Consider the following 23,553-nt stretch of genomic DNA (forward strand, 5'->3'; position numbering starts at 1 on the left):
CTCGCAGAGAGATTGGAGAAAGAAATTGCTTGTACCTTTTTGTGTGGTATTTCAACTTTATAGCATTATGCTCAGATATGTCACCTTCCATCAAACCCTTAAAGGCCTCTCCTTTCACTGGTTTTGTTTTAAATGTGCAGGTCCTTTTGTTGAGGACCCTTGTAGCATCAAGAGCTCATATTTAATATTTAATGATGTTGAATAAAAGCTTGGAAAGATATAATTTCCGTCTAATTATGAGCTCCGTCTCCACCAGAGCTTTGAGGGTGATTTTAGCAGACTACTTGGCTAATATAGACAATTTATTTGAAGCTGGTTTGAATCTAAATATTTAATAATGCACCACTAAAAATGAGGTTCACTTCAGCACTGTGAAAAATGGGAATTTATTTAAGTTTGTTCAAAGTAACTTTAATGCACAGTAGAAAACAATGGAAGGTTGGAATGGATACAAAACTTATCAATGTGCATTCATTTCTTACAGCCCAGACAGAGACTAAATGAACAGTAACAGCACAAGCAAATCAAAACCCCAGAGGGTTTTATCATTCTGGCTTTGAAAAATTTATCACACAATGCATTACATGTCAACAATTACATGGTTTGTTTTTTTTACAAAAGTATTTCACTTGCCTTGTTGGTCCACAAAGAAAAAATATAAAAAAATATTTCCCTTTACTTGATCTTATAGTCATTGATAATACAGATACTTTTGATAAGAAACCATTTTCTGTTTGGCAGACAGTGTGATAAAAGCCTCATGCCCAGCATAAATGAACAGAGCCAATATTACCCCATTTCCATTTCCTAGGAAAATCAAGCTTATTTGTTTTTCTTTTGGTTTTTCTTGCTGGGCTCGTTGAACTGGACGATATTAAAATGTATAAATGTTCCCAAGAATTGCAGGAAGGCGGTCGTTGACACCAGGACAGGAAACAAGTCGGGTAGATGTGTTGGTGGCTCCAAAGCTACGCTCAGGATGCTCAAAACAGCCATGAGAGCAATGCTGATGTAGAACTATCAACGATAAAGGCAGAATGTTTGCATCAAAAACTTGAAACCAAAACAAAATGTTAAAAGAAGGTTAAAAAGGATGGATTGGGGGTTAGATTAAGAAGATTGTAGCATTTTTTGGGGAGAACTTTAGACTTTGTAGCTCAGGGATGTTATAAGATGTTGGTTTTACTTCAGGAACCTTCCTGCATTAAGATATATTTTCCTTAATAGATTTATAGAAATAGAAAGTCATTTAATACTAAAAAGCATAAAAGTGAACCTTCTGTGTTCCTTCTGGTTTGTATCCTTCAAATATTTACATTCAAAAATAGAAAGTATTTTCTTTTGCTTGAATCAATGTCATTTATCATATTTTTCTCCTTTAGCTTTTTATTAAAACATTTTTCATATATAAATATAAAAAAAATTTTCTCAAAGTGACCCTAGTCTTTTCCATCCCACCTTTAAGACTAAGATCAAGCATTTTTTTCATTAATTTATTATTAAATCTCATAAGATTTGGCATTCTAAACAATCAGGTATTGTTATTTGTAATAAAAAAATAAAGGCTTGTAAAAATAAATGTTATGAACTAAAATTAAGTGGCTTTTTCTGTGGAGAAGAATAACTTAAGATTATTTGAATTCTTACAAAAGGGAATTTATAAAAACATAAGTAGTTAAATTGTGGAAGCCCCAATACAATTAGTACAAATAAATTACCCTGAAAAAAAACTTTTCATCTTTTAAAATTTAGATACAATAATTTCTATCTGAAATGTCTGATTTGACCTTCTTTCCTCTTTTTCCATAATTTGATCTTAATTAATTTTTTCTAAACGTCAGCTTAAAAGTTGCACTGGAGGAGGTCGAATGGGTTGTTTGCTCAGTTGAGCTGGTCCTGTTTTTCCGGTGGATAAAAGCCACTTCTTTGGTGATCAAAACAAAAAAACAAAACAAAAAAAATCTTCCATTTTACCTCAAAGACAGCAAACCAAAAAACCACTGCATTAAAAAAAAAATAAAATAAAAAGCTTCAGGACAACTTTAAAATCATACAATCGAATAAATCATGTAATATTTTGAAAAGCAAAGCAGTGACCACTAATTACAGGCTGTTAGCTAATATAACAATTTTAAAATTTCTCTTACAGCATCATTGACATCACTTACCCCCCCTTGTCTGCTTTTGCTTCACAACCCAAATGATAAGTCTGGGATTATAATGAGGGAAACATGGCATACCCTTTCTACTAGACGCCCAAAACCCATGAAACCTTATCTCCATCGTCGGGGCTCACTATTTATGCTGCTTGTGTAAATAAATATATCTAGGCAAACCTGTGTTAATGACACGTCCTATAAAAAGACAGCTTCTCTTAATCTCTGACACCCTACCGGTGCCGCTGTCGCTAAGGAGCTGGCGGCAAAGCCACCTCAGATGTTGTGGAAACTCAAATAAGTGATAAATAATTCTAAGGCTGGCAGCAGTGGTCGTCCCAGGACAGCTTACAAAGCTTACACCAGCACATGATATTTATTTATATAGTTGGATATATCTTCTGACAACATTGCAATTTAGGTCTTGAGCCACTTTAGAAATACCAGGCACCCCGGACCCTGAAATCAGCACCCTTCTTTTTACAGCCAAGCCTGTTTAAATCTTACTGTTGACATATATAGAAATATTTATTTCAAAGGTTAAAGTTCTTGTTTTTTTTACCTATGCTTATTATCTCACTAAGGTTATAAAGATCTATCAAAAATGTTTAACCTAAAGTATCAAGCATCTAAATATTTAAGCGCAGAAATAATCATTATTTAAAGAGCAACCATACAAAATGATGCTAAAAATACTTTAAAATGTGTATTTTGCCAATAACAATTTTTAGATGGTTCATATTTTGTTTATATTCTATGAGTAGAAAAAACAATGTACACCGGAGGGTTAAAAAAAAATTCAAATTCAATCTTGATGCTAAAATGTTTTAACCATAGTAGAGGAATGGAGCGAAGTTGAGATTTTGTTGTGTATTTTAATTCAAAATGCTTCTTAATCCCAAAGGGAAATTAAAATTTTGCAGTAACTTATGGGCTTTATTTAATAGAGTTGTTGTAGATATTAATAGCTGTAGGCAGAAAGGATTCTATAGAGTGGTCCATCTTCCACCGGGTGTTGTGACGCTTCTGACTAAAGACACTCTGCTGGTGTTTAACAATCTTCTGAAGAGGATGCTCACTGCTGTTCATAATATTCTTCATTTTATAAAAATTTCAACCGGTTCTGGAGAAGTTCCTAGAACAGAACCTGTGTTATTTATCAGCCTGTTGAGCTTTTTTGAGTAATTTGCTCAGATTCCGTTACCCCAGCGGATAACAAAAAATAAAAAAAATCACTCTCCACAACCTTGGAAAAAAGAAACTCTGATCGAAAAATAAGAATCAAGCTGGCAGAGCTGCCTCAACAGGCAGCACAATAGTAGAAAAATTGTTCATCAATCTGTCAGCATAATCAGTTCACTATTTTGATATGAAAAACGAATCGACCTCTGCAGAATAGTGATCAGATTTTTTTTATAACTTATCTACCTATGAATAACGTTTTGCGGAATATAATTGAGATTTTCTATTTTTCTAATATCACCTCTACAATTCTTCCTCCTGGTCTTCATTTAAAGTAGTAAGAGTCGCCCTTAAAAAGCCAAAAAGGATCACAGTTTGCAAACATACATTTTCCAGATGACACTAACAAGTGAGCCATCTTGCTTGCAACAGATCTTACTGTTCGAGACAAACATTTTAAATTGCCCCCAGATTTCCAATTACTGGTTTTGTAAAGGCTTGGACTACCAAAGCCAATTTCTTTTTAAAGAACAGTAATATAGACATCTTCTTATTGTTTTAGTTTCTGACATAAACCCTAACTTTTTTAGCAGAGGCAACATCACACAGTAGTCTGAGAAATATTTTTGAAAATTACATTTCAAATTGTTTTTAGACTCTGAATGTAGCAAGTAGCATTATTAGCGCAACAGCATAACTAAATCAGCAGTCTCCATGTATGTTTGTAGATAATTCACTTTTTTAACAACTATCAGAATTTCCAGAGGCTTTCTGAATCTACCAAGTTGCAACTTATTTCAAACTTTACTGTATTTTACTCCATTCTTCCTTCAATTTCTTAAAAACTATTTCTAAAAGTAGATATTTCTTCATGGAGTTGCAGAGACATAGGTGGCTGGAACTTCATGGAGAAAGATCTGTTTTTTGAGTGTTCATTTGGGAGACATTGAGATGGTAACTGACCAAATTTTCTTGTACATTTTTAATATGTCTAATCTTGATGAAAAAATGGCAATAATACCAAACATAATTCATTAGCGCAAATATTTAAAAGCACAGGAGCAAATTCTTCAAACATTATTTGGAAACCTGCAAATCATTAAAAAAGTTGTTCCCAATAATCTTCTTTGGTACACTCTGTAAAACAATATAGAGAACTTCCTGGAAAAACAAATGAAAAACAAAACAATATTCAATCATAGTTCAAACTCACCTTCCATCTTATCATACAGGCCAGGTATTTTGATGGCAGAAAGAAAAAGAGCTTGCTATAGGTCCCAAGCTCCTCCGATGATTCATCCAGAGTAGACAATAAGTAGACTGTAAGGAAGAGATACCCCACTGAGGTCACAGTATAGGGTACCAGCAGGCCGTCTTTCAGGAAAAGAGGAAGCATGCTTGAGAGAAAAACAATAAACAGATATTTATAGTTAATTTTTTATTTTTTTTGGCTATGATTGAACCAAACATTTAGCTACACTGGTCACCTTTTTAATGTTTAAAACAATGTTTACTGCTTAAGGTGTAATGCATTGTTATACAAACACTGTTTTTAAAAGGCAGTGGATATATTGTCACATTTCCACAGCATTTTAACCATTTATCATAGGACATGATTCAATTTAGCTTCACGTTTGTTTTAAAACAAAAGCAACTGGACGTAAAACATTTTTATACAGGAGGGGTTTAAGAGCAGCACGTCCCCTGAGGAGAGACACTTATGACATTCATGCAGAGCTTATCTCAGTTTAGCAGCGGGGCAGAGGCAAGAACAACAGTTGGCTCATAGTAAACACACAACACCCTGCTTGAAACGCAAAACAAAACAACTTTTCTCTCCACAACAGATTACTTATTTAAACTAAACAGTTCCACTCAGCTGCTAAATGTTTAACATTTAAGAAATACATACTTTCTCAATGGAAGCAGACTGGGTTCATTCACCCGGTAAATGTCGCCAGTCTGAGCATTCCATCAGCAAACAAAAGATGTTTTTTCTAAATCTCAAATAAAAATGTCTGTCGAGATGATGCGGAAGTCCAAATGAAACTGTACTGAGAAAACATTTCTGAATTGACCTCTTGTCCCTGCATAGCACACTTAGACACAAGGCATGCAGAGTATGCTGTGTAAGCCCCACATATCCTTATACTAAACCACATGCACAACAATTAGTGCTGCCGGAAGAATTTAACAACAGCTGATGAAAGTAAGTTGCAGCATCGTGTTGCTATTTTTCTTTTCCATTCATGGTGCTCACATCTCTGTCTGCATCAGCTGGCTTCTATGGTTGTATCTGTTTGCTCTTTAAAGGACAAATGGTTTCATATAACATCTAATTATGAAAAAACAATAGAGAATCACATCGGGGCATGCAGACTGATGAAAAAAAAGAACAAATTGCGTGAAGTCCACTTTCATTAATTAACAGCTTATCCCTACAAAGGGATGCCAACTAAATGCATCCCATAAGTTTTGATAAATTATTCCCTTATGGGGGAGTGGTGGCCTAGTGGTTAGGGCATTGCGCTTGGAATCCAGAGGTTCTGAGTTTGAGCCCCACTCCACAGACTGACACTCTGGGTCCCTGAGCAAGACCCTTAACCCCACACTGCTCCCCGGGCGACGTACAATGACAGCCTACTGCTCCACAAGGCGATGGGTGAAATAAAAAGAGTCCATTTCATTACTCTGTACTTCTGGCAGTGCAATGACAAAAAAAAAAAAAAAAAAAACTGGTAAAACCCCCAAAAACCATTGTAAAAAAAAATTACGTGTTATTTCACAAACTCCTGGTCAACACTTACTGTAACTGTTGGTGTTTATATACTATACAACACCATTTCATGTTCTAACTGGCAACCCAAACTGCTCAAAGAGCCATACTTGACCAAAAAAAAAACAAATCTGTCTGGAACCGCACAAATATAAAAGTTTCGAATAAGTCTAGTATGGCAACTCGGGCTCCAAGTGTATTATCCCACTATAAAAAAGGACTGCATGGGCTTAAATATATAATAAACATGCATAATTAAATGTATATCCTGGAGCTAATGTCACATCATGTGACTACTCTCCTGCACGATATTCGGTGCATTAAGTTTAAATTCCATAGTAGCGCGAGGTGAGGTGAGCAGTGAGCGCTCTCACCGCTCAACACCACGAAATTTATATGCATTAGGTTTTGTTGCATTGGTGAAATTCTAGAAACATGATAAAGAAATCAGACTTTTGTTGTTATTTTTGTTTTGAGGATTTGGGTAAAAAAAAAAAAATGGATGAAAATTCACATACCTGCATAAGAGCGCTAGCTGTTCGATCTGTGGACAGTCTTCCATGCTTGCAACAAAACTAACAGCAGTAGTGGAGTTGGAGATGCAATCCTCTCCTGAAATCTATCTTTGCTCTCCTGTAATTTATCCAGAAATTCTGCAATCGCACTTTTTCCCCCTCACTCGCAACTTGGTGGCCGGCTGCATATTTAGCATACCTTCCTTGGAAATACCTTTCTAAATGACTCTTCCCGCGGGTTTGCTTTCAACAGCCACCTGCCTGCCACCGTGCCACGCTAAAACGTCTCTTACGTGCTATGACGCAAACCTAGTTGACAGAAATGTTTGCTTTTATTCTTTGAATGTATTTATTATACAAAACATAATGAATGTTTGTTTTAATATGGTGTGCAGGAAGTCAAACAAACAAACAAAATCAAATCAANATGTGACTACTCTCCTGCACGATATTCGGTGCATTAAGTTTAAATTCCATAGTAGCGCGAGGTGAGGTGAGCAGTGAGCGCACTCACCGCTCAACACCACGAAATTTATATGCATTAGGTTTTGTTGCATTGGTGAAATTCTAGAAACATGATAAAGAAATCAGACTTTTGTTGTTATTTTTGTTTTGAGGATTTGGGTAAAAAAAAAAAAATGGATGAAAATTCACATACCTGCATAAGAGCGCTACCTGTTCGATCTGTGGACAGTCTTCCATGCTTGCAACAAAACTAGCAGCAGTAGTGGAGTTGGAGATGCAATTCACTCCTAAAATCTATCTTTGTTCTCCTGTAATTTATCCAGAAATTCTGCAATCGCACTTTTTCCCCCTCACTCGCAACTTGGTGGCCGGCTGCATATTTAGCATACCTTCCTTGGAAATACCTTTCTAAATGACTCTTCCCGCGGGTTTGCTTTCAACAGCCACCTGCCTGCCACCGTGCCACGCTAAAACGTCTCTTACGTGCTATGACGCAAACCTAGTTGACAGAAATGTTTGCTTTTATTCTTTGAATGTATTTATTATACAAAACATAATGAATGTTTGTTTTAATATGGTGTGCAGGAAGTCAAACAAACAAACAAAATCAAATCAATCTTTTCAAATTTTCATACATTTTTAGAAAAGCTTCAGGGAGCCACAAAGGGGGCATAAAAGAGCCGCATGATGCCAACCCCTGTTCGAATAGTAGAAGTCAAAAATGTAGAATTGTGTGCTTGCTGCAGCATTTTTGTATCGATTCTGTCATGTGGTGTGGATAGTTATTCCCCATCAACAGATTGCAACCTACTTTCAGCTTTGTGTTAAAAGTTATTGGACTATTTTTCCTTGCAAACATGCATTTATTGATTAAAATTTGTCAGTGTTTTCAAGAATTTACTCCTAATGTAGGCTATTTTCAAAATTTGTTAAAAGTGGCTCCTTAGCAAAGCACTCTAAATAGTCGTACAACTAGCTAAGCGCTCTAAAAATGTGGTCTATTTGCCATGTAGACACAACAAGAGACAGTGGCTTTTATCAAACAGCGGACAGTTTGTTTCTTCTGTGTTATTTTTACCTGAATGTTGAGGCCTGCAGGAACCAAATACTCATAAATGGAAATTCATTCAAGAGGAGACAAACTGGGCTGAAAAGAAAAGAACAATGGTGGCTTCAGACAATTTTAAGTTAATTTTAAACTATTACATTAACACTTACACATTGACTCAACTAGACTTAAGCTAAATTGTTAAATAAGATTTTTTTCTTTTACATTAAACAGATGTTTTGGACTTTTAAATAATGAGTGGACTGTCCATAAGGAAACAATTCAACACCTTTATCTGGATCTGATGAATATCTCATCAATTCAAAATTAAGATCTGAAAAAGCTGTAGCAACAAAGTTCAAATCTGTTTGTCCGTATATAACTCTATTTTTAACTGAAGCAGGCTACCAGCCTCACTTTTACACTGTTACCCAACGGAGGATCTTTCCAACAGTCCCTGAGCCCATAATTACAGTCAGTGCTCTTTGGTGATCCTGTTACAGCCTAATAATTGATCCTGCGCTAACAACACCCCGAGCTGCTGCCTACTATCCTCTCCTAATCCCTGGGCATGCATTACTGATTGATTCAGGGGGACAGGTGGGAGATATAACTCAATAGTTAATAAAGCAACAATCTACACAGATCTAGATTAATAGATGAGCCCAGATCCAGGAGCTAAATCCCATGCTGCAAAGTCTATCCAAGGTTTCACTTTCCTTCTGCAGCTTCATACGTAAGAGGATAAATAATAACGCACAACACAGACAAGCACACATTTAATGCCTGAGCTCTGAAACTATCGTATGATCCACCTCTAAAGTGTCACAGTGCATATCATGATGGCGGTTACTTGGACTAGAAGCATAAAGGAGGATAACGGCGCAAGTCTGAGCAAAAATAAGAGCGTCAATATGACTTTTAAGTTGCACGTTTACTAAAACAGATAATCTGAGAGAAACTTTCAATCATTAATTTTTTAATGCAAATATCTCAGTATTGATTAAGAAAAGAATGCAAACTGCAATCAGAAAGACTCTGGTCTAACTGGGATATCCAATGATTATCCTATTTCTGGGAAGTAAGGCTGCTTACAAGTGCAAACCTTTCAGAATCAAGACAAAAAAAAAAAAAGTTTTTACTGAGGATCAATTATTGACACTTACAGGGCAGCCAACAGGATGGACTTCTCATGGACTTGATAGGAGAAAAGGAAAAAGGCCAAAGATGAATTGACCTGAGAGAAAAGAATTATTAAAACACATGAAGAATATAGAGACATCGTCTTACTAGTACTCAATGTCACATTGTAACAGGATTTTTAATGTTTGAGCAAATTTATTTGGAACAAAAACCCCTCAAATTTAGCCAGATTGGACACATTCAACTTTGTTTCTATAATCCAAACGTTTGCTTTGTCTCCTGGATGATCAGTCAGTTTCTGTTAAACAATGTTTTTAATTTTTTGCCCTTTCCATTAACAACAACTTTGTGACAAATCACGCTCGACCTGTCTATAGGTTCTTCCACCTGAGCTGTGAGTCCCTGCAGCTCCTCCAGAGTTACCATCGACCTCTTAGCTACCTCTATTGTTAATAAACTGTCTCTTTTTAATTTAGGCTAAAATCAGTGTCTTCATAGGTTTGCAGTTGTGTAATACTGTTTCAGTTTTAGGATGTTAAATAGGCAAAGACTGGGACTTTAGTATAAACCCTAATCCTACTTTGATCTCTTCGATATGGTTTGTTTACTGATGGTCTCTAATGCAATCCAAGTCTCCACAGAACACCTGTATCTATACAGAGAATAATTTACACACAGCTAGACTCTGTTTACGTTTACTGGCAATGCTCTGAAAGCAATCGTATTTGCTGGAAAAATGCTGATTTATATCAATTTATCACACAAACCCCCAACAAAAATACACTAAGGAGAGTTCTTGTAACACTAAATGCATGTTAAAAAGTCCAAGAGGTATAAATACTTCTGCACGGCCACCATTGGTACAAAAACACACTCACCAAAGCTAGTTTAAAGTGCCAGAAGGTGGGCTTCATCAGCACTCTGATAGAGGATGGTAGCGCCGCTAAGAGAGTTAAAGCCAAACTGTAACACATGAAACAGGGAAATGAATTTCAACTTATAAAATACAGACTGAACACATGGAAAAACACACAAGGGGATTCTCAAACAGGCTCATGGGCATTTATCTTTCTAGGACAACACCTGCTCTGAGGCTAAGACCTCTCTGCATAGAGGGACTGACCAAATAATAAAGGTTCTTAAAGGATAGCCGGCATTAGTTTAACCCCTCAATTGTCACCTGCTGGGGGCACAGGCACCACAAGAGACAGACTTAGTGTCAAAGTGAATGTGTAGAAATGTGCAAACAGGTCAGGGGTTGGTTATCTGAGAAGGCAACAATGTGCTGTAGGTCACTGAAATAAGAGACGCAAACAGCAAAATAAAACAAAATTTTAAAAGTAATACAATCAATCGGTATGCTCACATTTGAGTTTGATAGGTCAAACGTTTCTTTGATACATGCTTGAAATACAGAACAATAAAAATAAATCAAACTTGATCCTCGGCCTTTGATAGTTTAGCAGAAACAGATAGATTCTGCAACCACATGACTATTGAATTAAACCATCTGGATTATTGTCTCAAAGCAATTAATTTCAGTTTTCAAGAGATTTATTCTTTTTTTTTCAAATATTCCTAAGGCACCTAAACCCCTTGGTGACCTGTTTAGAAAAACAGATGTAACTTGCTGCTCCCAGTTTCTGGTGGGTTCTTGAAATATACTTTTTAAAGAACTCAATCGCTGCTTTTAGGAAAAACTAAGCTTTTCCTTAAAAGATAAAAGCAATTCACAGGAAAATTACTTGGGGTAAAAGTTAGGAAAAACATTAAAAAAGAAAAAGCAAGGAACTATTAGAAAGACAGAAGCGGAGTAAAAACAAATGAAAGGATTACCTGAGGTAAAGCTGAGAGTCGCCTGTCAGAATGGATCTGATCTTTATCAGGGTGTTTAGGCTGCACCATGTGTTGGCCACCTTATCCTACACACACAAGCACAAAATGATAATATCATTAGGAACATATGTCCAAGACATGATAATATCTCAGATTGTTGTTTGCAACAAAGAAATAAAGATTAACGCGAGTGGTTACCTTGTCTTTGTAATTTTTTTGGTTTTGCATTAAAACAAACCCTAGTTTGTGCCACACTATATATTCATTGTTACCTCATTTACTGCAAAAATTAGGTAAACAGTAAACCTGAAAGCATCTCCAATCAGTCAGGTTTATTTACTAGGATATATATTTGTTATCTTCATGTTATATCTGAGTAATTCTGATCCAGAGTTGTCTATGTGTGTTTAGTTGGTTCTGAACACTGCTAGCTTCTACGGAAGCAGAGTTCTTCTGTTATTCACAGCCACAACAATAACTACAGCCAACAGGAAGATTTCTCCAACCAAGTCAAACCTTTCCCTACTCCTGTCTAACTTTTCTACGTTGTTCCTTCAAAGATTTTGCTTTTATTTCTCCATTATTGAAGCCTGATTTTAAATAAAACTTCAAAGAACTAGAAAAAGGAGCCTACAAGTTTATAAATAACATTTCATAGCTGTTTTACGGATGAGTCCGCATAAGCCAAAATTCTTAATGAATTATTGATTCTATTAAAAATGAAATAATTGGAACCCTGTTAAATATGCTTGATTAATCTATGGAATGTGAGGCAGGATCTGAGGTAACAAGAGAATCTGAACTGTGTTTGGATAGCTTTGAACCAATTGAACTTTCAGAATTGGCAAGAATGTTATCTTCATCTTGTTTATTTCCTAGAAAGAGCCACCTGAGGAGCTAATTAATGATTCCCGTTTCTAACAAAGAAAGTATTTATGGATCAGTGCTTCAATGTTTTCTATGTATGGCTGTGTTTGTCTCCTTGAACCCCAGTCATCCTCGTCCCGCTAGAAGTTTCTTCCTGTTAAAAGGGAGTTTTTCCTCTCACCTGTCGCTGCATGCTTGCACGATATGAGGGATTGCTGTGGAGTCAACAAAATGCAAACCAGTATCGACTGTCATCACACGCTTATCCAGAAGTGAGTCCTACAAATTCAATGACTCGATTCAATCATATGGTTTTCCTTATATAGGAAACATTTTTACCAATCTGACTGTGAGATCTGACTGAATTGTCTCTGTAAAGTTCCTTGAGGTAACATTTTGTAGTTTGGTGCTATATAAATTCAATTGAACTGAAGTATGGAAGCTTAAAAATGAATCCAAACAACTTTTGAAAGTGAGTACAAAGCTGATTATTGGCACAACCTAACCTTTACACTAAATGTTTAGAATGATTTAACCAGGTCAGAGTTTGGTTCCTGGAGCAGATAATGCTAGTGCAAACCCAGTCCAGGACCTTAAATCGGACCTATGAACTTAAACATCTGCTGGCATTTGCATGGTTACATGGTGCATGTGGCAGAAGAGGAGATTTTATTTTGAAAAAGATGAAAAAAAAAAACAAATTTTGGATGAAGATACTTAAATCTGAGGATGAAAAAGCTATTTTCTCATGAGGTTACATCAAGATGCTCAATTAAATTTGAACATAAAAGCAGCAGCAGCAACCCCTCTGGACAGTTTCTTCTTTGAGCTGTTTTTTCTTCTTTTCGATCAGAACAATAAAAAAACTAAACTAACTACCAAACAAACCCTAAAATTCTATATGTGAAAAAAAAAATGGTGTGAATCCTCACTTTTTTTTTTTAAGGATTAACATTGAATTACTCTTCCTTTTACCCCTTTCTTTCTCCCCCCTTAAACAGGTAGGTTTTAGAACCCAAACTTAATCCCGAAAACAACCTAACCAAAAGAAAACCCTAATGAAAAATTAATTGCAAAACAATGCATCTTCTTTTTTTATGTAGACATTTCTTTTTTCCCCTCCATCTTTATCTTGTTTTGTTACTTATTTTAATTACTACTTCCTTGTAGATCCTTTTTTATAATCTTAAGGTAGGTTTAATTCATATTTGATGCTAAAAACAATCTTTATCTGAAATATACAAAATCTGGAATCTTTTGACTTCTCGTAATAAAGGTGAAGAAAGGATTAATCCTTAACAAATTATGGAAAAATTATGATAGAAATTGTTAGACTGATTTATTAAAATTAATTTAATTTAGAGGAATTAAATTAACATAAAAAACTAAAAAAAAAACAGTATGCTACAAACATCACAGCGGTGTTGTAGTTCTACTGAAGTACAGATGAGGAGGATAGATGATAAAGCGGATGCTAAGCAATCACTTATATATCAGAACCAGCAGTGTACGGTGATATCACACGTCTAGATTAATTTAGTGATTCATCCGTCCTTTATTTTAATAGTTATCCTAAGGAGAAAATCCTTGTCTGGACTCCCCTCTGAGCTACAGCTGCTTCCCCACACAGCTGTGTGGACCTTAATGGTCGCCTTGTCAGCAGCACCAAATTGACCAGGGTTGTGTTTTCACAGCCCCATCCTTTCATTTTTCCTCTCTCCTTCTTGACATCAAATAACTACTGTGGGAATGTTCCTGGACACCAAGTTGAAGGCAAAGCAACCCCGACCCCCGGCAAATGGGAGTCTCAAAGCCAGAAAGGAATTTCACAGGGAGAAGCGTTTGGTGCCATTTTTGTGAGCAGGCCGCAACATGAGACAGCAGAATGCAGCTCAGTGGGTAAACTTACAACTGCTGCCTTTCCAGAAGTCACCAGGACCACCGGTCAGCAGTCGTCTTCATCCAAACCATCACACTCTGTGTTCCTGCTTGCAGTGCATGAATTCAGCTGAAATCATGAGCAAAGCCCATGCAGCATGTTTGAATTGTTTTGTTGAACAAATATTACTTTAATTCGCCCTGATTCTACAATAGAACTACAGATCACATCACATATCATTGATACCCTGTATTAAATGTCCATCATGTTACAAACTTTCAGAAACAAGAGCTGCAAACTTCTACCTCTAAACTGTCACATCAACATTCAACATTCAAACAGAGGCGTTTAGATGTTGTCACTTCAACCCGATTTTTCCATGACAGCTTTCCAAACTGTCATTTAGGAATTGTTTAATATATTTTTTTTTAGCATTACTTCCCTTTTAAAATTATATGTACTAGTGACTTCCTATGCAGCTGAGTAGTCACAGTACAACAGATATAGGTGTTTGAAACAGTCAAGCACACGTGTTTTTATTTTTATTTTTTCCAAAGAACTGGTCAGCAGCGGGACACCAGCTGTCTGATGTGCTCTGATATGCCTTAAAGTGTATCACTCACTCCTCTCGTCCGTCCATATGGCTGGAACATGGCTGAGCTATGAAGTGCTGAAAACAATCCGGCCATAAATTAGTTAGATTTATCTGCATCCTCTTACTGTACATCATGAATCCCAACACCTCCCAGGGATAGGGTGAAACCGATCTCCTGACCTTTCACCATTTTATTCCACTGTTTTCTTTGATCCAGCGGGGTATCGGTTTCCAGCAAGCTAAGCAGTGGAAGGGCTGGAGGGCTATTCACTATGACGAACGCCGGGAACATCGTGTAGGGAACGAGGTGTGCCTCATGGGTTGCATATGACGACAATGAAAGTTACAGCTTTGTGACAATCCCTTGTAAAACTATTATTAAATCATTTTAATCTGTTAAGATATCACAGTGGTTAAAACAACTTCTAATTCATTCAACAAATTCCTACAAAGAAAGATTATTGTCAAAAGAATTCACCACTCCTAGTAAGAAGGAACCAGTCAGAGCCAGGAGAAATGTCTTAGCAGTGTTAGTCACGCTCATAAACACCCTGCTCACACCCCCCTCCCACAAAGAGTGTCCCGTCATTCAAGCTCCAAACTGCTGGTGTACTGCAGCCATGAGTCGATGTAATGCATATCTTTAATATTTCATCCCTACCAGAAATTGCGTCATTGCTGTTTCCCTCCCTGCAGATCACAAATTTCATGAAGGACCATGGGTTCTCGATGGGGTGTCTGGAAGACACTTTTTGAAGAAGGTGTCTTCCAGAAACTGGCAGTAATTCTGGGAGTTGATCTTGACTCCATCATCAACCCCGAAAAGGTCCCACAAGCTCATCTTTGATGATACCAGCCCATACCAGTACCCCACCTCCACCTTGCTGGCGTCTGAGTCGATAAGGAACTTGCTGCCCTTTACTAATCCAGCCTCGTGCCCATCCATCTGGCCCATCAAGACAAACTTTCAAGCTTTCAAGAGTTCAGCAGGAAGGGCTGTAGCAGCAGAGAGCAAGGGAACCTGTAAGGTGTGCTTGATCAAATGTTCAACCTAAGACCAAGATTATCTAAGAATTCTCAACAGCAGCCTTATTTTGATTTAGTAGTATTCATCACAATGGTTACTTGATCTGATCCAGAGTCAAAAGGAGCATCCAGAGTCAAAGCATCAAAGCAACTTGACCAGCATTTGACCCAGTGTCCAAGTTTTGGCATTTAAGTGTTTTTGACGCCCTAACAAACTAAGTGCAGGCTGTGGGGATTGAACCAGGTACTTGCAACTTTCTCAGAGCACATGCGCTCTAACCACTAGGCCAACAGTCTCCACCATCATGACCACCAGCATTTATCACTTGATGTTCTCTCAAGAATTATATTGACTTATTTTAAGTTGTGACAGCAAGAATATAAGGATCCCCAAATAAAAATAACTTGAGACAAAAACAAAATTGATACTGAAAGACCACAAGGCCTGAGGGGTCTGAGACATTTCAATGATTAGGTGTATACTGATACTAATGACCTTTATTTACAATTAAACTTCAAATCAACTTAAGTTATGCCGGCTCCTGAAAATCTTTAAAAGTTTCCTGATTACAGAAAATCCTGAAATGGGAAGTCCTGCAAGGCTCTATTCTAGGCACAGTTTTATACAATGACTAAACATCCCCTATACTTGGATCAGATAATACTAAAACATTTCTTAACATTCGCATGATGAGGAGAAAACCTAGATTCCTTTGTTACAACATGACCACAACCCCTTAGAGTCACTAAGTGCGTCAATAACCACAGAACGAATGACGAAGAATTTCCTTCAACTTAATACAGAGAAGGTTCCTCAAATGCAAGGTTAGAGATCAGCATTAAGCTAGTGGAAAAAAAAGAACCTTGGAATCCTCACAGACCTGGACCAAAATGTCAAGATTTACATAAATATGAACATTACTATCCAAGAATAAAGCACAAATAAAGGGCTTCCACATTACCCTGAAGAGCTAGTTCATATTATTCTTCAATAGTTTAGATTACAGTAATGCTGTCTTTACCAGTCTGTAAACAAGACTAAATTGAAACAAATAAATAAATAATGCAGTTGCAGCTTCATTAAATGGCTATGGCTCCTTCACATTAAGGAGTGACAACCCTATGGTTTACTTTAGCTTCCCAGAGCAGTATAATATTACTTCATCAGGTCATTTCTTTTGCATATTATTATTTTTGTTTCAGTTACATGTTTGTCAGATCTATACTCGTTTATATCAGATTTTTTTTTGCTTCCTTATTTACCCCAAGTAGCAACTTGATTTAGTCTGTAATTGATTGCATTTATTTGATAAATCTAACAAGTTATCTGTGTTCAGCATCGAAGTGTACAATAAGTATTCTCCACCGTACCTCAAATAACCCACGGGCCACGGGAAAGATCCTCCTCACCACCTGCAAGGCCTGACTGGGGTCAGCCAGGAAAGGAAGCCAGCAGAGGGCAAAAGTCACCAACACGGCGACAGCAATTCTCACCAACAGCATAAACCTGCGTGACAGATAAATAACTTTAACAGTGGGTAGTAGAAATATCCATTGTATTAACAGCATCACTTTGGTATAAATGGAGGACATGTGGCCCTTTTTGCTTGAACATGTCTGTTTCTGCAGGGTTTCCCCAGACAATTAGCACAAACTGTCTGCAAGTCCTAAATTTGGGCCCTGACCCTCATGCAGAGGAATGTAGTGAAAGCCATGCATCAGCTGAAACTCCCCAGTGTGGGTCAGAGTATCTTGTCAGCTGTAACTGTGAAGCTGCTGGTTAAGTTGCACACACAGGCATAGCTGAGGAGTTTGGGCATGGCGAGAGTGTCATCTGGACATATCTTCCCATGGGCCTAATCCGGCACTCCATTTGCTACTAAATGCCCTTGGTACATTGTTACTAGATAAACAGACACTGGACACACTGGTAATAGCATCCAATCTGATTACCTCAGTCATTCTGTGACTCTGAGGAAGACAGTGCTCTCTTACAGACTCACATTACAAGTGTAGGCTTGCAGCTGACACATTCATGCACGCTGACAAAACAATATATTTAACAAATGCAGTCTTCAATTACCGTGTTTTCACTGGGATCAGCTTGAATTACCTTAAAGATTGGAGTTGCCTCGGTGGAGTTTGGTGATAATAAAAAAAAAAACCATGACACTGAAAACAGTAAAACTAAAAAAATAACTGTTTTAACTATAATTTATTTGAAACAGAATAGACATAACAATATGAGTAGTACAAACGTTAATGATTTTTTTTTTTTATTTCCAAAAACCAAAATACATTTTTGCCATGTCAGCTATAGCAATTAAGTTTAAATATCTTAACCATTTGGTTTTTTAGATGAGACAAAGATTGAGCTTTTCAGAACCAGACACTTCAGGTTGGTCTGGCATGAAACAAAGGAGGGTTAAGTGTTTCATCTCTTGGGTACAGGGAGGATCTGTAATGCATTGCGCTTTTTTCCCCCATAAGGGAACCTAAATAAAAGTTGGCACAATAGATGGGGGTAAAAAAACTTCCGGATTGTAGGACAAGTTTGCTGGTTTGAGCTCATGTTAACGACTTCCTAGGCATAGTATCTATCTGCACTTATATAGGCCTACAGAGAGGAAAAAAACGTACCGGTATTTAAACACTCTGTTATTTTGCAAGTTCTCCCACTTAGAAATCATGGAGGGGTCTGAAATTGTCATTGTAGGTGCATGTCCAATGTGAGAGACATAAAAAAAAAAAAAAGAAAAAAAAAAAAGAAAGAAAAATCAAGAAATCACAATACATTATTATTTTTTAACTATTTATTTGTATGACACAGCTCCAAATAATTATTCAAACACCCGAGAAAATCAATGTTAATATTTGGTACAGCAGCCTTTGTTTGGAAATACAGAGTTTAAATGTTTCCTGTAGTTTTTCCACCAGGTTTCCACACACTGCAGGAGGGATTTTGGCCCACTCTTCCACACAGATCTTCTCTAGATAAGTCAGGTTTCTGGGCTGTCGCTGAGAAACATAGAGTTGGAGCTTCCTCTAAAGATTCTCCACTGGGTTTGGGTCTGGAGACTGGCTAGGCCTTGCCACAAACTTGATATGCATCTCCCAGAGCCACTCATTGGTTACCATGGCTGTGTACTTCGGGTCATTGTCTTGTTGGAAGCCCCAGCCGCGACCCATCGTCAGTGCTCTAACTGAGAGAAGGAGGTTGTTCCCCAAAATCTTGCAATACATGCCCCTGGTCATCCTCTCTTTAATACAGAGCAGTCGCCCTGTCCGATGTGCAGAATAACAGCCCCAAAGCATAATGCTACCACCCCCATGCTTCACAATAGGGATGGTGTTTTTGGGATGGTACTAATCAATCTTCTTCCTCCAAACACAGTTGGTGGTATTATGACCAAAAAGTTCTATTTTGATCTCATATCACCACAAGATTTTCTCCCACGATTCTTCTGGATCATCCAAATGGTCAATGGCAAACTTAAGACGGTCCTTGACATGTGCTGGTTTAAGCAGGGGAACGTTCTATGCTATGCATGATTTCAAAACATGGCATCTTAATGTATTACCAACTGTAACCTTGGAAATGATGGTCCCAGCTCTTTTCAGGTCATTGACCAGCTCCTCCCATGTAGTTCCGGGCTGATTTTCTTAGGATCGAATTCCTACGAGGTGAGATCTTGCATGGAGCCCTGGTCCGAGGGAGATTGACATTCATTGTTAGCTTTTTCCATTTTCTAAAGATTGCTCCAACAGTGGACCTTTTTTCACCAAGCTGCTTGGGAATTTCCCGGTAGCCCAAAAGGGCTACGGGGAATTGTTGAGGTGTACAATTGCGTCTCTAGAGTCTTAGGACAGCTCTTTGGTCTTAGCTATGTTAGTAGTTGCATTTTTATTGATTGTATCGGGTGGACATGTGTCTTTATGTAGCTAACAACCTCAAACAGATGCATCTAATTTAGGATAATAGGTGGACTGGAGGTAGACATTTTGAATGCAGACTAACAGGTCCTTGATAGTCAGAATTCTAGCTGATAGACAGGTGCTCAAATATTTATTTGCAGCTGTATCATACAAACAAATAGTAAAAATCATGATTTCTAAGTTAGAGAACTTTCAAAATGGCAGGGTCTTCAAATACTTATTTTCCTCACTGTAGCTCAAAATTGTGTCACCTCTAGAATGTAGTCTGCACTGAAACACCTTTATCTTTGTATATAGAGCAAAGAATTGGTCCTTCTGGCTAAAAAAAAACTCAAGATAAAATTAAAATAAGATTAACATTACAGTATCTAGTGATATTTTCATCTACCAATATCAAAATTATAGCTGATCACCAACTGCTGGCATTTCCAAATTTAAAGAAAAGAAAAAGGTGCAGATTATTGCCTTCTTTAACGATTTGACCATTAGAATCATGTCCGTTCAGTTTCAGGGAGCAGTCCGGGCATTTTTAAATATTTCGATAAAATGTTTCTGAGCCATTGTGCACAGCTGGTAAAACAAAAGATCATGAAAATCTAAAACTGTACAAAAAACAGAATCTTTTTCATTTATGAATCTATGGTTAATGTTATTAGACTTCCTATATGAAATTAAGTTTGAGTATTTGATACTACTAGGGGAGAATTAGGGCGTACCAAAGCCGTACATCCCAAAAACAGGGCGTACAATATAATTTTTTTTACAAGAGGGGGTACAATGTACGCCTGCACAGATTGCTAGCTAAAAGCCTGCTTCTGACCCTATTCTAATGTCTGAAAACGAAAAAGAATAATTAGATAAAACATTTATAGCCTTATAATATTGGCAACATATCAATAAAAATATTGATCCAGCCATCAGTCATCTATATCAGTATAGAGAGATGAATCTGTCAAGCAAACATTCATACAAAATGGCATTGTAGAGTAACCAGATTAGGTAGGATTTCTGTAGGAGGAAGATAATGTACCTGCAGACAACCTACACATGTACAAGGAGAACATGAAGCCTCCATGGAGAAAGACTTCAACAATTCATGATCTTCTTATTGCAGAGCAGTAATGCTACCAGTAGTAATGACAACAGGAGAAATAAATAATTGGAGACATAAAGCAATGACGCTTACCCACGGCCGAGTAGCCCAGCTTTGACACACTTTCCAAGAAGGTAACAGAAGAAGGGCAGTGCATGGTACAGCTCCATCTGTTTGTAGTTGAGAGCTAGAGAGAAGGCAATGGAGCCTAACATGTCCCAGCTCAGCCCGAGAGCCAGAATCCCCCAAAGGGCAAAGCCCAGGCTCACTCCATTATACCCGAGACAGTCAAGGTTATAAAGATGACCAGTTTTACAAGATAACTCAAGATAAATACAGATAAATAAACATCTGAAAAATGTAATAAAAGGGAGACTGGATAAGGAGAGTGTTAAAATTTCAAGACAAAAAAAAAAAAAACGCTTGAAAATGAAGAATTTATTACATAATGCGCCACATAATGCAGCTAAATGACTTGTACTTATATAGTAGCTAAGACTTTAAACACCACCACAAATTAGGTTTATTGTCAAAATATACTACCGGTAAGTAACAGGTGTTGGCAATTAAAAAAAAAACAAAAAAAACCAAGCAACACATTTTCAGCCTGGAATTAATAAAACATAATCTAATCTAATAAAATTATATAAATAGCTGCATAGATGTATAATAAATAGCATTTAAACAAATTAAGGTAAAGAAATAATACTGACAAAAAAAATAAAAATACAACAAAAAAGGATACTGAAAATGACCATAGTCAATGAGAATTAGTCCGGGGTAAAGAAGAATGCTGAGAAGAACAGAAACCTAGAAAGATCCAATCAGAGAACAAATGAGGGAATTTATCTATTTAGAGGAAACTTGTATAAAATAAAATTAGTTACAATCATTACCCTTTTTTTAGTTGAACCACCAGTCAGGAAAAAACTGTATAAAACAACTGCAGGGATGTATATCAACACATCTGTCACCAACACTAAAAGACAGAAACCCCCCCAACAAAGTTAAATTAATTTATTAAACATGGTGCTGCACCCTAAATGCACCAGGGAGCGTTATCACAGATCCTTCCTCCCTGCAACTGTAAGACTTTATAACCATCACTGTTCCCAAGAACCTCAATAAGTTGCACAGTTTCATTCTTCGTCAGTTAAATGACATGCTGCTGTCATTTTTTTTTTTTTTTTTTGCACATCTCTGGTGTTGCAGCTATTTTTCACATACCCATCACTAAAAAAGTGTCCACAACTATTACAGTTTTTTTTTAATTCTCCAGATACAGAGTATTTATATTTTAAAACACCGTACAGAACAATACTCCATTTTATTTTCATATCTGTTATTTGTATACAGTTTTCTACCACTTTTATTATAACCTTTTACTGCTGTTTACACCAAAATTTCCCTGTTTTGGGACAATAAAGGGATTTTGTATTCTCTTCTATTCTAATAATGGTAGCCTAAAACTTTTTAGTAAACAACAAGACCAAAACCTTTGATATATAGTTTGTTTGATTTATAAAAAAAAAAAACAGAAAAAGCAAAAAAGGATCTAAAAAAACATAGCCACACTTACAAAACAGATTGAAAATTGAAAGATAATAAAAAACAATATATACATTACACAGCACTATAAACACAAGGGTTTATATATCCTGTCAGTTCTCTCCAATAGGTGAGAAATGTATTAGAATGTTTTGTATATAATCTAAAAAACAATTATTTGACAGGCACATGCTATTGAAAAGTTGCAGAAGATTTGGAAATGCAAGTTTGTGGTGCAGCTTTACCTGTAGCTCTCATGAATAACTTGTGGGCAGGACTTTCAAAGCCTCTGGATCTGTGCAGCTCCACCCATTCAGGATTTATAAGCTTTGCTCTGCAAACAGAAATCAAATTAAAACTACACTGCAAAAAATCTAATTCTAGACAAGTCATTTTTTTTCTTAAAATAAATGCATTCGTTCTTGAATTGAGGAGGTAAAAGAGACATTCTACCAATGGAACAAGACAATTTACACTTAAAATAAGAAAACACAATTCCATTGTCTTATTTCAAGTACATATAATCTAATTATTTTATTTTAATAGTAAAATTACTCATTCCATTGGCAAACTTTTGGCCCCACTGTATTTACCACCAAATACTTAGTGAGAACTGCTGCTGCATCTGCTTCCTGGAGGGTGTACTGTTTCTGATAATGATGATGATGCAAATAAATACAACTAAATCAAATGATCAGGAATGGAGAGGACTGGGGGGCAACATCAGGAAATAAATTAAATATTGGCTGCAAACTTTGCTATTTAAATTTCTGTATGTATTCTTTCTCTACCAACAAAAACATGGAAATTAAAAGTTATATCAAGAGGATTGAAATGACTCACACATAAGCACAGAGCCAGCTGTGGTAGGCGGTGAGAGGAGGGTAGTCAAGACCCCAGTAGTTTAAGTCATTATCAGTGGTGTTAAAGTACCTGCAGAAAGACAATATGTTACCAGGGAGTTAGAACCGGGGTGACACAAATCTAGGATCTATGTCGATGACCACCAGAACAGAGGCAGACGTGCCATTGTTGCAGAGGAAGGTTGTAGGTCACTTCTTGCCAGTGTCTTTGGGCTTCATAGTCACCGAACATGGGGGGTTTACCTGCACCTGGGTAGAAACCATTGAGCTGTCAGATAAAAGAGCCGCTACTGATGACCGGAAGGGAGCAAAAACAACATTTGAAGGCAATGTACGACTCAATAACAAAACAAATAAAACCACACCGTGCGACACATCTTCTAGAAAATATTTATTAAAACAATCAAAGCAGATGAGAGCTGTCTCGTGCAGCTTCACATTCTTCTTACCTGAATATGAGTTTAATGACACGCTCCATCTCACCACGACAGCGAGTAAAACGCTAATTGATACCAAACTCCACGTTTGCATAACTCTGAGCGGTAAAAAACAAACTTTATTTTAGAAACAACCGAGAAAAGCAGGTCCATTCAGACTCTTTGGGAATCTGTTTCCTGTATACGTC

General features: G+C 36.9%; 1 protein-coding gene across 2 annotated transcripts; it reads right to left on the minus strand.

Annotated features, from left to right (window-relative positions):
• Positions 1-581: 581 nt before the first annotated feature.
• alg6 (ALG6, alpha-1,3-glucosyltransferase) lies at positions 582-23,553 on the minus strand. 2 transcript variants are annotated; one of them, XM_015378647.1, is made up of 15 exons: positions 23,378-23,553; positions 23,093-23,177; positions 22,909-22,998; positions 22,311-22,399; positions 21,414-21,496; positions 21,263-21,327; positions 20,611-20,796; positions 16,860-16,995; positions 11,122-11,207; positions 10,164-10,248; positions 9,309-9,379; positions 8,173-8,241; positions 4,622-4,735; positions 2,194-2,281; positions 582-1,017 (listed from the first exon to the last, which is right to left on the minus strand). In XM_015378647.1, exons 1-15 carry the CDS (start codon positions 23,457-23,459, stop codon positions 823-825), a joined length of 1,524 nt encoding a protein of 507 aa, XP_015234133.1. In that variant the 5' UTR covers positions 23,460-23,553; the 3' UTR covers positions 582-822. The 2 variants fall into 2 exon arrangements, with proteins under 2 accessions (XP_015234133.1, XP_015234132.1); XM_015378646.1 differs by lacking the exon at positions 2,194-2,281 and having other exon boundaries at positions 4,552-4,735.

The sequence above is a fragment of the Cyprinodon variegatus genome, unplaced genomic scaffold (assembly GCF_000732505.1).
Source record: "Cyprinodon variegatus isolate N-32 unplaced genomic scaffold, C_variegatus-1.0 Scaffold176, whole genome shotgun sequence".
NCBI classification, from domain to species: Eukaryota; Metazoa; Chordata; class Actinopteri; order Cyprinodontiformes; family Cyprinodontidae; genus Cyprinodon; species Cyprinodon variegatus.